Source organism: Phodopus roborovskii, unplaced genomic scaffold (assembly GCF_943737965.1).
Source record: "Phodopus roborovskii unplaced genomic scaffold, PHOROB, whole genome shotgun sequence".
Classification (NCBI taxonomy): Eukaryota; Metazoa; Chordata; class Mammalia; order Rodentia; family Cricetidae; genus Phodopus; species Phodopus roborovskii.
In genome coordinates this window covers 8,276,854-8,291,135 of record NW_026126461.1, presented here as the reverse complement: position 1 = coordinate 8,291,135, position 14,282 = coordinate 8,276,854, and the positions used below count along the sequence as shown (strand labels likewise).

At 40.6% G+C, this 14,282-nt stretch overlaps 1 protein-coding gene across 1 annotated transcript in view; it reads left to right on the top strand.

The window, feature by feature from the left end:
* Positions 1-2,484: 2,484 nt before the first annotated feature.
* Positions 2,485-14,282, top strand: part of St8sia4 (ST8 alpha-N-acetyl-neuraminide alpha-2,8-sialyltransferase 4) — an 86,821-nt gene continuing 75,023 nt past the window's right edge. The window contains exons 1-2 of the mRNA XM_051190854.1: positions 2,485-3,017; positions 9,241-9,372. Coding sequence (XP_051046811.1) covers positions 2,620-3,017; positions 9,241-9,372 — 530 coding nt within the window. The 5' untranslated portion in view covers positions 2,485-2,619. The remainder of the gene's footprint in view (positions 3,018-9,240; positions 9,373-14,282) is intronic.

Here is a 14,282-nt window from a genome sequence, read left to right as displayed (position 1 = left end):
CATTTAGTTGGAAAATGTGAGGGAAAAGGGTTATAAATGAAGAAACAAAAAGTAGACTAGGCCAGAACCAAGAAAGAAGAATGAAAAGCTATGCTGAGGAAATTACAACCGTAAATAATATTCCTCTTGGAGTTAGTGACTCAGACAATCACCCAGTGAACTGCAGCTAGTCACAGAGAAAGCTGGGTTGAAAAACATTAGTGTAACACTTACTATTTTCCTACCAGGCAGAAGCAGTCATCACGTTCCATCAGAGAAACACGGCAGAATAAAAAAGAAACAAAAACTAGGTAATAGGTAAGATTTACCAAACCTGAGTAAGGTAGTGCTTCTGTGTATTTTTAACATCTCAAACTGCTATGTAGTAAGAAATAGTAAGAACTAGAATCACACAACTCCAAGGCTCAAACAAGGGTTTACAAACAATAAAATTATTATTAAATGCCGAGGTGTTTCTGAACTGCACACTTTAAACAATTATTTATTACAAATTGCTAGTTCTTGTGTTGCCTATTGTAAAAGCCATTCATGCTTGGCTACAAGCCATGACAGTGTATGCAAAAGAATATGAATATGAATTACCCAAGCCAAACAATGATGAAGAACTGGAAATAACAATGATATATTTTTGTTGATTTCTGAGAAATTACTCTCAATGTATGAATGTGCATTCTAGCAAAAGTCAAGGTCTTTCTTGATTGGACATATTATATTTGGTTCCTATGTATGGAAACAACAAAAGGGAAACACATAAATAACAAAAATTAAGAGATTTTCAATGTGTCCTTATTGGGAAAAAAAGAATTAATGTAGAAATATTTTGGATGATATATTCTACATGTAAAACCAATTTGCCCTTCAATAAATAAAGTATTTTTTTAACTTTATAGTTACTATATTTCTTTTGAATTGACACATAGACACTCTCCTACAAATGTCATTTCCCTTTAACTCAAATAAGAAACTGTCTTATTCTTCTCCCTGCTGCTAGTTGAGAAGCCTGTTAACAAAAAATGCATTAAGGCAAGCAGGATTTGCGTAGACATCAATACATTGGAAAGGCTCCCAGCAGGCCACTTGTAGTGTCAATAAAAGCTCATCATGACTTGCTCCTTGGTGCATTTTAGACTCAGCCCTTTGCTTGACTGTGCTGCAGAGATTAGGCTCTTGAAACTTGGGAGATTTTTAATTTAGTAAACCTCAAGTAGAGATTGGCATGCATCAGCAAGGAAACCGGGTCTCACAATAAGGTTTGTTGTGTTATTTTTAGAGACATTAGCAGCTAAGCAAACTCCATCCCTGAACTTCTGGAACTCCAGATTTTAAGCAAGAGTGATGTCTTTTCATTTCATGCTGCTCTAGGAGTTATGTAGCAGAAGAATCCCTTCGCAGGTCTCAGGATGGCCAAGTTCTGGTGGTGACTTAAATGGTTTGAGGCAATGCTCAGCCTGAAGGAGCAGGAATCCAGACATCAGAGCCTAGGGCATCTTGGGGCTCAGTCATAGATAGGAAGGAGCCTGGCTTCCAGGCTCTGTCTCCTGCTGTGGAAGACTGCAGATGGTAAGTGTGATAAGCCTCAGCAGTCAGCTCTCTTGGATGTGCCGGAAACTAGGAATGGAGAGGTGCTCACACACACAACTCAGAAAGCGCGCCAGCTGCACAATACAATAGGAGCAAGGAAAATGGTAGGAGGGAGGAGGGGGCGGGAAATCAGAGGCCAAAACACTTGAGTTAGATTTTCAAGAGGTGGCTGCCTGTCCTGCTTTCTTTCTTCTTTCCTTGGACTGTGACTGTGTTTGTGGGTGTGCCGGAGTCCAGTCCGGAGGTCGCTTCTTTTTCTCAGAACCCTGTTTCTCTGCTGTTAAGTTTAAATGGCAGTGCACTTCCCTTCACTTCTTCGTGAGAGGTTTCCAAATGACAACTGGAGGGTCACATAAATATCCATAACGTTCACAACGCCACCTCTGACTTAACATGCTTACCGCAACCTTCAAGCTGGGATCCTCAGTACCCACCCATCCTGACCGAGACCAGCTCATTGTCTCCTGTGAATATTTGCGTTTTCCAGACAGAGTTGTGCAATGGAGTAATGAGCGTCCTCTTTCCACTTCCCCGCTGGATGCCACTCTACATCGGATGGGTTTATTCGCTAGTTGGATCATGTATGTTTAGCAAACACGCTTCCAATAGCAGGCTCCTTTCTCATCGCACCCCTAACCCTGTGCATTGCATTCCTCCGGTGGGATGAGTCTCTCCCCTTTCTCAGAGCACTCCTCACATTGATGTAGTCAGATGGTCTGGACGCCCGCGGATCGGGAGCTTTGGCGTTTGGGCGTCCTAGGAGACGCGAGGAGCGTATCTGTGGTGTGTGTCTCTGGTTTTTGGAGTATGTGCGCGAGAACGCGCGCGCGTGCGACAGTGAGCTTCCTCCCCCTGCATAGTGCAGACCATGCCCACAACGTTACTCTCCTCCTAGCAGCCACCAGCAACGCAAGGCAACAGCAGCCTCCGCCCCCTCAGCCCGGTGATTGGCTGGCCTTGCTTATCATTTCCCTGCTACAGTGAGGAAAGGGCCAGTGACGCCCCCGAGCCCAGCTGCAGAAGCGACCGCCACCTCCAATGCACAAGGTGTCACGTTTGAAAAGAAACCTGAGCCCCGGGGAGAAGGCGCCCAGCGACCCTGGCCTGGCTAGTGCAAACTGCGCGGCTGGGCGCTGGGCAGCGCTGGAGAACCCGGAGAGCTTCACCGCAGAACATCCTAGCGACCTGATTCTGGGATCTCGGCTCCACGCTCCCTTCGCAGTCTTCAGATTTCTCCCCCTCGATTATTTCCCCAAAACGGAACCTTTATACCAAGAGAAGGTGCCGGAGCTGGGGCAACCAGGACTTTCTCGGGCACCCAAGATGCGCTCCATTAGAAAACGGTGGACCATCTGCACTATAAGTCTACTTCTGATCTTTTATAAGACAAAAGAAATAGCGAGAACTGAGGAGCACCAAGAGACGCAACTCATCGGGTAAATGCATGTTTAGGATGTGACACAAAGTCAAGCTGTAGTGAAGTGTGCAGAGTGACGTCTGGGGAGTGCTGTGTGTGTTGCTTTTGAGCCTGCCTGTGTGACTAGTGTCATGAATTCAATAACAAAGGCTCTTTGGAGGCGTGTGTGTGTGTGTGTGTGTGTGTGTGTGTGTGTGTGTGTGTGTGTGTGTGTGTGTTTTTCCCAGGCTGTTTCCAGTGTGAGTTTAACTTGCCCTGTGCGGTGGAGATGGTGGTGATGACAGATGTACTGGCAAGGGTGCTGCTGCTCACTGAAAAAAGTCACTGCAGAAGTGTCAACCAAGAGCGGGTGTCCTTGTCATTTCAGTGCTTGAGCACAACTCCAGAGATGTTTTACTCATGGAGTCCTTGTCTTTCCCTTCCTTCTGTGCCCTGCCAGTGTAGCAGGACACTATAAAAAGCGGCTTGCTCGAAAGGCAGAAGTTTAAGTTCACGGAAGAGGAAATGGGTCTCTTTACTCTTTCTTGTTTGTTTGTTTATGATTTGGGTGGTGGTGGGAGGCGCCTGTGGGGTCCGTTTTCTTTCTTTTCTAATTAGAAAATACAGTGTCGATAAGGATAGCTCCCTATGTACTCCTCCGTGGAAAAAAAACTCCTGGCTTTTACGCTTACAGTTTTAGAAGGGAACTGTGCCTACAGACCATATATCATTGCTTCTTCTTGAGTTTATCAAGATGTGTTCAAAATCTCCGCCCCGTTAAGTTCTGTGAATACCACACTTCCTTCCTCTCTCCGCTGGCTTCTCTGCCTTTGAAGTCTGTTCAGAGCACAGCTCCTTGTAACTTCGTGCCTCTGACTGGCTTGGAAGCGTTTTGTTCTAAGGATATGGTCCTGCTTGTCAACTCTGTTAAAAGTCCTGTTTCGGAAATCCTTCCAAGCCCGGAGGTTTCCGCAGTCGGAAGCTGCCCTGGCTGAGATTTCCTTCTGTTCTTAAATTGTCTCTGACATTTTTAAAAAGAAAAGGGATGCTTGCCGTTTTTTATGTGTGCGCGGATTGTGTGGGGGCGGGGGCACGGGGCTGCTAAAATACACACTGTGAAACTTTATGCAGCTCTTTTCTTAATGCCTACCCCTGCTCCTCTCTGAGTAATCAGTCGCATTTAAGTAAGCCAGAGGCAGGTGTATCCTTGCAGCAGGACCTGCGAATCTGTTCAAAGCTAGCCTCACAGTACCACATTCAAGGGGGACTGTGGGAGAAGAGAAAGCGAATAAGGAGGGGGCTGAATGGTCCTTATGCTTCAACAAACCTATTCAGGGTCTGTATCAGAGAAAATACATACATACATACATACATACATACATACATACATACAATAATTATGTGAGGTCGTTCACACAGAAGTGGGTGGTTTGAAAATCCATGTCAATGGTGGAAAAGAAAAAATTGGGAGGGGTGTGGGCGTCCCTAGCAGACCTGTTTTTTTTTTTTTTTTTTTTTTTTTTTTGCCAGGCAGACAAAGGGGTCTTGAAGGTGGTGAACCCGTGCGTGGGAATTCCTGGGAGAGGCGGAGGATGGGGCTTGTGAGTAGAGGCTCTTTGTTCCCTTCTGAACTGATGGGTTTGGAAGATGAGCCTGAGCCTAGACAAAGCAGCCAAGCCTCTACAGGACTCCAGTGGTGTGGGACCCTGGTGAGCAGGAGTGGGCGTGGCCATGAGCACGGTCTCTAAATACTGGAAAGGAATCCGTTCCTAACCTGCCTAAACTGCCCTCAGAGAAGAGGCATACACCCCAGGGCCCCAGAGGGAAATAACAGATCCAGGACACTCCACGTTTCACAGCGACGTTTCCTCTGTGGCCTTTTTCTGGAAATCTTTGGAGGGTGGGAGCCGCCGTGGGAGATGGGGAACGGCTAGCAGCGCCACGGTGGCTGGGTAGCTCTGCTAAGCTGTGGCCTGCACCCTTTGCGCCCCCCCCCCATCCCCGAAACGCCTTTCCTTTCGTCCCAGTTCATTTGGGGAGGCTTGAGGCAGTCGCTTGAGGTGATACAACAGGAAGAGAGGTGTGCCCGGTGTATCCTCTCCTGTCAGAGAACTAGCTGCCAGAGCAGGATAAAGAGGAGACCGGGTAGAGGGCCCATCGCTTCTGAAAGGCATCACTTTTTGTAACAAACACAAAATTCACGTTCAGAGCTCCTCCTCTTGAATTAAAATCTCTCTAATTACAACTGCAGTCCTTTCGGGCAAAACAGGGACCTGGCTGTGGAGTCAGCCCTTGTACACGTGCTGGTGGAATTCTGACTGCCCTAAGCTTTCTGACTCAGTAGTGCAAGGTCGAAACAGCGTTGCTAGGAGCAGTGCAGGGTAGCTGTTGTCTGGACCTTCACTTCCTTTCCTTCAGAAGGAGAGATTTGGGAGAAAAGCCTGTGGCCTGAGCACGTGGCTTTCTTTCAACTCCCCCCCCCCGTGCAAGTCCTCCCCACCCCACCCCCGCCCAACACACACACACACACACACACACACACACACACACACACACACACACACACACGCCTCTGGCCGAGCAGCTGACTCATCAGCTAACTCATCTCCCTTCTCCTTGAAAGCTTATGTGGAGAGGCCAGTTTTGAGACGACTCACGGAGTATATACATAGGGGCTCTGGAGCCCAGAGCAAAGCTACGCTTAAAAGTGAAGTAACAGAGGCAGTCTACAGCCTTTGGGGGGCACTGCATGCCTTGCGGGTGGGCAGTAGTTTCAACCTAGTCCTTTACTCTTAACATTCCTCCCGGTTCATAGTCTACATTCCCGCTCCCATGAGCATTTCTCACTAGGTAGGCGGTGGCTCTATTCAACCCTTCTTCGGTTAGCAGAGTCCCCAGGAAAAGCCCCTGTGCAGCACCATTCTCCAGTATTAAACAGTCATGCTATGCAGAGAGGAAAACACTAGCTGAGAAACTTTGCAGCCCATCAGCAGTGTGTTCAACAGGCCCAAGGGATCATTCCCAATAATTCTAGCACTAGTCCGTGAGCACCTGGAACTGCCATTTCCATTTTCTTCTGTACAGACTTTGCTGATTGTTAGAATGACTTTCTTAAGTTTACCTCAGATGATCGGGAGCATTAAGTGGGTCACTCTTGACATTTTTCTTTTCTTTTTTTCTTTTCTCTTTTTCTTTCTTTTTTTTTTTTTTTTTTTTTTTTTTTTTTTGGTCTGTGCCTCACATTTGTCCCACTTCCCCACCCTTCCTGTATTCATCAGCAAAAAATACTGGAAATAGGTTTGAAGATTCCCACGTGCAGTATACCAACACGCCTATCTAATAAGAAAGGAATTAGAAAGTGTGACAAAGTTAAGTGATGTATTCTGTGTTCGTTAGATTCTCCGAAACTTTCTTGGCAGAGTGAAATGAGACTTAAACATACTTGTCTTAAACATACCTTTTTTTCCCCCGTATGTTACCAAATGAACAACAGTTATGAGTTCTGGCATTCATAAAGTTGACAGTGAAGCTAAACACTGACTGTGCATAGGATACCTTAGTTTTACTTTGTTTCAAGGCAGTTTGAGGAAACCAGCGCCCCATGGTTCCCACTTCATAGATTATCTTTGAAATTACACTACACTGTAGCTGATCTTTGTTTGTTTGGCACTTTGGGAATAAAATATAGAATCGCCCCCTCCTGCTTGGGTTCAAACTTTTTTTTTTTTTTTTTTTTTGATTCAAGTACTTTTGTCGATATGATTTTTAAAAGTTTAAATTAGTGAGGAAGTTTAGTGTGGTCACATTCATCCCAATGCCAAGTAGCCATTGGGAGCTTCAGTGGGATGGATTTAGCTGCTGAGACATAGCATCCAAAGGCATGCTTAGTAACCTTTGTTATGGATATCAGAACTGGTGAAATAAGGTTCTGCAAAGACTGGAAACTCATATCAAAGAGGAAACAGCAACAAAAGATTTGTAGATGTTAGGTGACAAAGTAAGACTATTCCCTTTTTTGATCGATTTTCACAGCACCATGTAAGCAGGAACACTGGGAGGTTGCCTTCTTTAGTGCCCAGTGATTTCTGTTATGTCTTTAGACTCTTCCCTCTTAAAATTGCATGCTGAATGTTTTGTAGGTATCTCCACTCGAGGAAAAAAAAAAGCTTTAGGTGCAGCTGTACAGGTGTCATGTTCAAGCTAGAAACACACAGTGGGTGGCAATGTCCTTCATGCCTTGAGATCATGGGAAGGGAGTCTAGGGAGTCTGTGTTAAGACAGAGGGAAAGCAAGATCATGAGCAAAAATATCCCCGGGGACCTGTTTAACTTTGCAGAAAAGAAAAGGAAAAAAGTATGCTCGCTAGTCTACACGATTTCCTTTTGTGTGAAGGAGAAGTTTGAGTGCCTGCACCCACCCTCTCCCACTCAAGGGTCTTTCCAGTGACAGAAGCCTGATGTGTGGCCAATCGCCAGTTTAAAAAGAAGCAGTTCAAACAGTGAAGGGCTATGTTGGCACAGTGTTCACAGAAAATGGATTGGGACTTTCTCAATTTTAATTTTAGAAGTTCTGACGAGGCTCTGTAGAGCCGAATATAGTGCTATAAAAACCACAGTGCCATAATACAATATAAATTTGAAAAGTTGGAGCTCATGTATAGTTCTTCTTCTGTGAAAATATATCGGTTGTGAAAATTACTATTCTAATCTTTGCAATCTGTGGCAGAAGAATGATATGAAGTGAATGAATGGAGGAAAGATAGAAATCTCCTTGCCTCCTGCCATGAGAATAGTGATAATTGACGCCGGCTTAAAGGTCTATTCCAGCGTGTGAAGGTTAACTTTTGTGCACAGCCACACTTTCACTCACATGTAATTATTACCGTTAAATGTATTATATGAAAATTGATGACTAGCTCACTGCTTGGTACAATGTACCCTGTTTCCTAACATCCTAAATGACCTATCTAAATGGTTATCATTAGCCTTGCACGGACATGCAAGTGTGTCACTCTAGTCAGCAGAACTGTGTAAAATACTAATTTGTACAGAGTTCCAAATTTCACAGGGAGTGCCTTTCATATGATTTCACAAGCAGCACAGAGAGCTGCTTCAAATTAAAACTACATATTAAAAAAAAAATGTAAAGCAAGAAGCAAACAACAAGCCTCCAGTTTTAGAATCCTCCAAGAGCTGTTAAAGGGCAGTGTTTCTGTTGGTGGAGAACATTTCCTAGGTAATACACACACATTCAAACTTTGATTTTGAACACGAATTTTACTTTTTAGTAGTGCTATTGAGAGGCAAAAAATTAAAAGGTTGCATGTAAATAATCAGTACAAATATTGAAAGCTAAGCTTTTTCTTTCTCTGCTACAGTGAATGAACTTCTATTTCTCTGAATCCTTCACCAGAAATCAGAATGACAAACATCTATCCAATAATGAACTGCTTAGCCCTACAGATCCTCATGGTTTAAAGAAAAAAAAAATAGATGTCTCTCTTCATCATGACAATACCAAACTCCTAAAATTACCAGTTCATATTAGAGAATATTGATAGAAAAAGGTAGTTGCAAAAGCATTAGACATGTGAGCTGAATGAATCTTCCTCTCTGCCTCCTGGTAATCTCACCCTTATTGTGTTAGAAAACAATTCTTCTTAAATTGGTACTTCAACAATGCTTGAAAAATTACTTTGTTATAGAGAAAACCCATAATCTTTGAAGTCATTGCATATTAAATAGCGCTACTGCTCTTTGTCAAGGCTAAGGTATGACCACAGTGACGTAGTGAACTCTCGTGCCCAAGCATACAGAGCATGCCATGAACTCAAGAGCATGCACAGATCTATTATGCACTAGATTTTCTTAATAGTCCTCAGCCAAACCTGTATTCAGTACTTTTATATGTCTTCTCTGACACAAAATCAATCGTGGTCCCCAAAGTTATAGGCTGGCAGAAGAACTGAGCAAACATCGTGCAGTGTAAACAGTGGGGGTGGGGTGGGGTTAGTTAGCTAGTTAGCATTGTAGCTTTGATGAGAGTTATTTTTCTTCAAATACTAATGGCGGATTCTGGTCTAAAAAATATGTAAAAGTTTGCTGTGATAACATCCACCACTTAACTCCTAAAATACCTGCCATGTTGCTTCTCTTTCCTTCTAACTTGCAAAAATAACATCCAACTTTTGCTCACTGATGTAAATGGAACTTGTGCCAAGCGTGTCTGATGTTCACATGGCTGGCCTGCTTGTTTTGTTTCAGAGATGGTGAACTGTGTTTGAGTAGATCACTTGTCAACAGCTCTGATAAAATCATTCGGAAGGCTGGCTCAACCATCTTCCAACATTCTGTACAAGGCTGGAGAATCAATTCTTCTTTAGTACTGGAGATACGGTGAGTTCCTTCAATAAGCGCCTGAAATTTCACATCATGTTTCTTAAACATGTTGGGTTTGGCAAACTTATATTGAACATTTGATTTATGGCTTGAGTGTGAATGTTTAATGAAAAAGTGAATCGGCTGTATTTAATGTTCCTCGTGGAAGAATGTAGAACAAAGAAGTAAAACCGTTCCTTAGTCAAAATTTCAAGGATGATGGAATTTTGAATATACTATCTTATTATCAGTGGAATAAAGTATTGAGCCAAGTACTGACCTTTCACATAGTTTTTTTTTACTCAATTATTCAGGATGAACATTCATTTTCAGAATCATTTTCTTAATCTTTCCTTATCGAGACTTTGTTTTGACCTGACATTTAACTGTATAGACCAGAGGTTCCTCAATTCCTGTTGTTTTAAGTATGGATTGGTTTGATTTAGTCAAGGTTATGCCTGTATAAGCTCATGCGAAAGAGGGAACAAAACGTCAGAAAATAAACTTTCTAAAGTTCTGGCTTATTCTTTGTCAGGCAGACATTTTATACTGGAATGAATTATTGGAGGAAAATCCAGTGACTCCTGTCCATTACAATGCTGTCTTCTATTTCAATCCTAAAGTTAATGAAAAAAAAAATGGGCTATACATTCCTAAGCATGGAGAGGGCAAGAACCACATTTTTCCTTATATATCCATTACGCCACTGCTTTGGTTGGTATGCCTAAACTAAAACATTTTGGTAATTCAGAACTAAAGAAGTTTGAGAGAATATATCCCACATACATACACACATACACATATACTCATTTCTTTTTTAGTTTTTTTGCATAATGCTAATTATTTATTGATGAGATATTGACATTGAAATTTTATAATAGCAGCCGACTGATTAAAAAGCTGAGGGTCACATCTATTTGTCAGCTTGATATTGTTGTCCTCTTGTGTTACCTGTAGAATATCTTCTTCTGAGTGTCCCTTAACTAGCTCTTTCTTTGAATCTAAAATAAGTTACCAATGAATTAATTATTAGGAATGAGTTGATAAAAGAGCATAACATTAGATCTCAGAAGTTGATTGGAAGGGAAAAGAGAAAAAGGTGATAAAAAGAAAAGAAGTTATTTACAATCATGACTTCAAAGAAAAATGATCTGGCAAAAAAGGAGTCATGGCTGCATGAATAGTGTAAAGGAAAGTGGTGGAGAGTCATACAAAAGAAAATTACAACAGTTTAACATATGTAGTCATGCTTAAAATGTGCCATGTATTTGAAAATCAAAAGAGTATACTAAATGAATAATATAACTCCATAATTAATACATCAGTCCATGCATTCCTGATGTCGTTTCAAAAATGAATGCTATATATATTCATGAGGCTTGAAATTTACATTTGCTTTGTTACTAAGGTAGCCAGTCTAAAGGTGTTAAGTATAAACTGACTCGAGTCCTTTGTTGGAACTTTATCAACTAATGAAGGCTGCAATTGTAGTTTTGAAGGTGAGCGTTTCCAGTTAACAACTGTTAATATGGATGAGATGTTAGTACTAGCTATGTTTATATTGTTCCCTTAACAAAGAGGTAAACAACGAAACAGTGAACAAATATTGAATAATACATACAAAGTTGTCATTTGTAAGGAAAGAATAATTTGTAAGTTCATTATTGCACAATGTGCAAACAGTTCATAAAAATTACAATTGCTTCTAGCAGCAATGACTACTGAGTATTAATCAGTTTGACACCTGTAATAAAAGATGTAGGATATGAAAACATCTTGCTGTTTGGCTTAGGTTTTACAAGTCTGTTGTTAACCACATGTGTGAATGGGTGGCTGGATACTGTTCAAGTTTTTGAATGCTTTGATTGGGCCATTATCTATAATTGTTATTTTGTTTTGTTTTGTTTCTCTCTTAAATAGTTGAATTGTGCTTTAAGGTTTTCTGGGTTTTTTTAAAAATTACCATTATACATTATATTTATAATTTTCTAATGATATACATAACAAATAATTTGTTAATATACATTAACATGTGTGATGGTTGTATAGGAAACTTCCCTTTTATTTTTGGACATGAATTTTGATTCTTGCCCTCAGTCTTTCAGCCCGTTGATCTGCATTTTTCATAAACACATCAGGTGTTGACTTAATAAACAATTGTCTGAGGATATTTATCCATTGTGCTTTGAAGACTCCGCAAGGTTTGAGGTGTTAATACACATTACAAGTAAATTCACAATCGAAGTGATTACCTTGTTCTGAGGTTTTGTTGTATTGACACTAGTTTTCTTCAGAAATGGTACATTTCAGTTTCACTAATTGTGAACAAACCTTGAATGTTGTCCGTTTCTGCCCAGCATCTGTCTCTTGACCTATTTCCTATTATTTTGGTTCTTTTTTTCTTTTCTCACTTTTCACATATTAAAAAGAAACAGAACCCTAAGACGTACAAATGCCAAATAAGGGTACAGAAATATATAAACTCAGCTACATTCCCCAAATAGATTGAATAGCGAACTATTTCAATCTCTCATATGTCTTAAATCTATGTGCTTAACTTAACATGAGTGCACATTTGTGTGTTTAGTTGTGTGAGAGAACTTGCTGTTACATTTATAGATTATTTTTTCCAAAATACACCATATACAATTCTTACAGTCTTATAGCTTCTGTGATCAGCTAGTGACAATAATGTTAATTGTGGCCTAAGAAGCTTATTTAGCCAAAGAGTCCACATTCCCATTTAGTGTTTTGCTGAGCTAGTTTTTTAAAGGAACAAATTGTAGAAGATTATATTTTGGTCCTGAATATGGATGGTTCTTTTATGGAGCATAGGATATTTATTTGATATGAAAATAAAAGATTACAAGTTTTTGTCATCCAGTTTCATGAAATTTATAGCCAAATGTGAAATGCTGACATGTAAAAAAAAACAGTGTTCTTCACATATTTTGGAACAATTTTAGTTTTCATGTGGTGTGATTGTTTAGCATTTTCCTCTTGATACTAAAATATCCTTCCTGTAACATGTTCCTCAGTTCTGAATTACTAAGTAATGAAAAGACTTTGTTCTTTTAGACCTTTGAGGCAAAATGCTTCAGAAGATAATCTTTTAGACAAAAAAAAAAAAAAAAAAAAAAAAAAAGAAAAAAAAAAAAAAAAACCAAAAACAAAAAAACAGTCATGTAGGGATATTTTTTTTTCATTTTACAGGCACAAGGCATAACAATGCAATTTCAAATTCTTTCCTTTTCACTTTAGTAAACTGTGTCATTATCAATCAGTTTTTTTGTTTTTGTTTTTGTTTTTTTATTTTTTTAAAACACAATGTTGGCTGAGCTCCTGAGGTTCAGTTGAAGAGAGGGAGAAGGGATCATAGGAACAAAGAAGTATAAGATCATGATGAGGAAAACCACAGAGACAGCTGACCCAAGCTAGTGGAAACTCACAGACTGTGGACTGACCCATAGTACCTGCATGGGAATAAACTAGGCCCTGTGAATGTAGGTCAGTTATGTGGCATCATCTGTTGGGGTGGGGGGTGGGGGGACTGGCAGTGCCACTGGGACCTATCCCAGGCGTTTGAATTGGCTTTTTGGATCCAATTTCCTATGGTGGAATATCTTGCTCAGCCTTGTTACAATAGGGAGAGGCTTGGTCCTTCCTCAACTTGCTATTCCCTGAGAAAGTTCTAAACCCCTCAGAGGAGTGGATGGGGTGGAAAGTGGGGAGGGGGGCAGAAGGAGGGGACAGAGAGGGAACTGGAGTTTGTATGTGAAATGAAAAATGAATGTGTAGAATAAAAACCTGAAGTTTGCAAACACTGATTCGCTTCCTTATCTTTTCTGTTTATTTACTGTGATACATTTACATGAATTTCATTATGAATATGTATATATGCATATACATATGTGTGTATTTATATAAATAACCTAATTTGATTTGCTACTTTTAATGTATCCCTGTTATAAAGTATGTTACTTGGTGCTTTCTGGTAGGACAAATGCACTTTCAATGAAATTTCAGTTGCTACAACACATACTGTTAACACAACATGTGCAGAGAAGACAGACTGGCATGTGGTGGTGGGTTAGCTATATTTAACATTTCACAGACAAAAACAATATGTAGTAAATTAGTTCTCTGGGTCTCGGCAGCTGCTGTTACCACTGCTGGCTGGTGTTCAAAGGGAAGCTCTCCTTGAAACTTCAGTTGAGAAGTTTCTGTATAGAATCTTTTCTGTCAGTTTAACAGTCCACCAACCTTTGGGCTTAAGCCAACTTAGTCTTTAAAAAAAGAATGGTTTTTGTGACTAAGAGTTTTCAATCTCACTGAAAATGAAACATGTTTTCAATCACCATTAACTGTAAGTAGCTGTTGGCTTAACTAAAGCTGCCGGAAGGTCTGAATTAGCATGACCTAAATGACAGTTGGGATCTGAGTAGTCTCCTACCTTTGTTCTTTGGAGTTAGACACAATCCCGGACTTTAACTCTCTCTTTAGTGGCTTGACCACATACCAAGAAAGCCTGCACAGTTACAGCTCGTGTCCAAAACTAGTTTTTGCTGACTTGTGAGTCTGTAAGCTCGGGCGTTAAGCTGCTGTTGACGTCTTTCTGATGAAACCTAAAAGTTTTTCAATTTACTCTAAGAAAAGGGACATCTCATGTTTTCAGTGACACTTGGCTAATTATATTTAAGTACCATTTTTTCCTCTCCCTCCATTTACATATAGTCTAAGTGACAAGAGTATTTAGGAAATCCATGGAATTTCTTGTGTTCCATTGCATCTATAATTGCATAAGGATGCTTTTAGCCTTCTAAAGTGAGAAGAAACCAGTTCCTCGCTGGTTACAAAGGAACTTTGTGCTTCTGAATCACAATATTCTTCACTCATAACAATAATTGTAGGGATGTTATTATGCACGT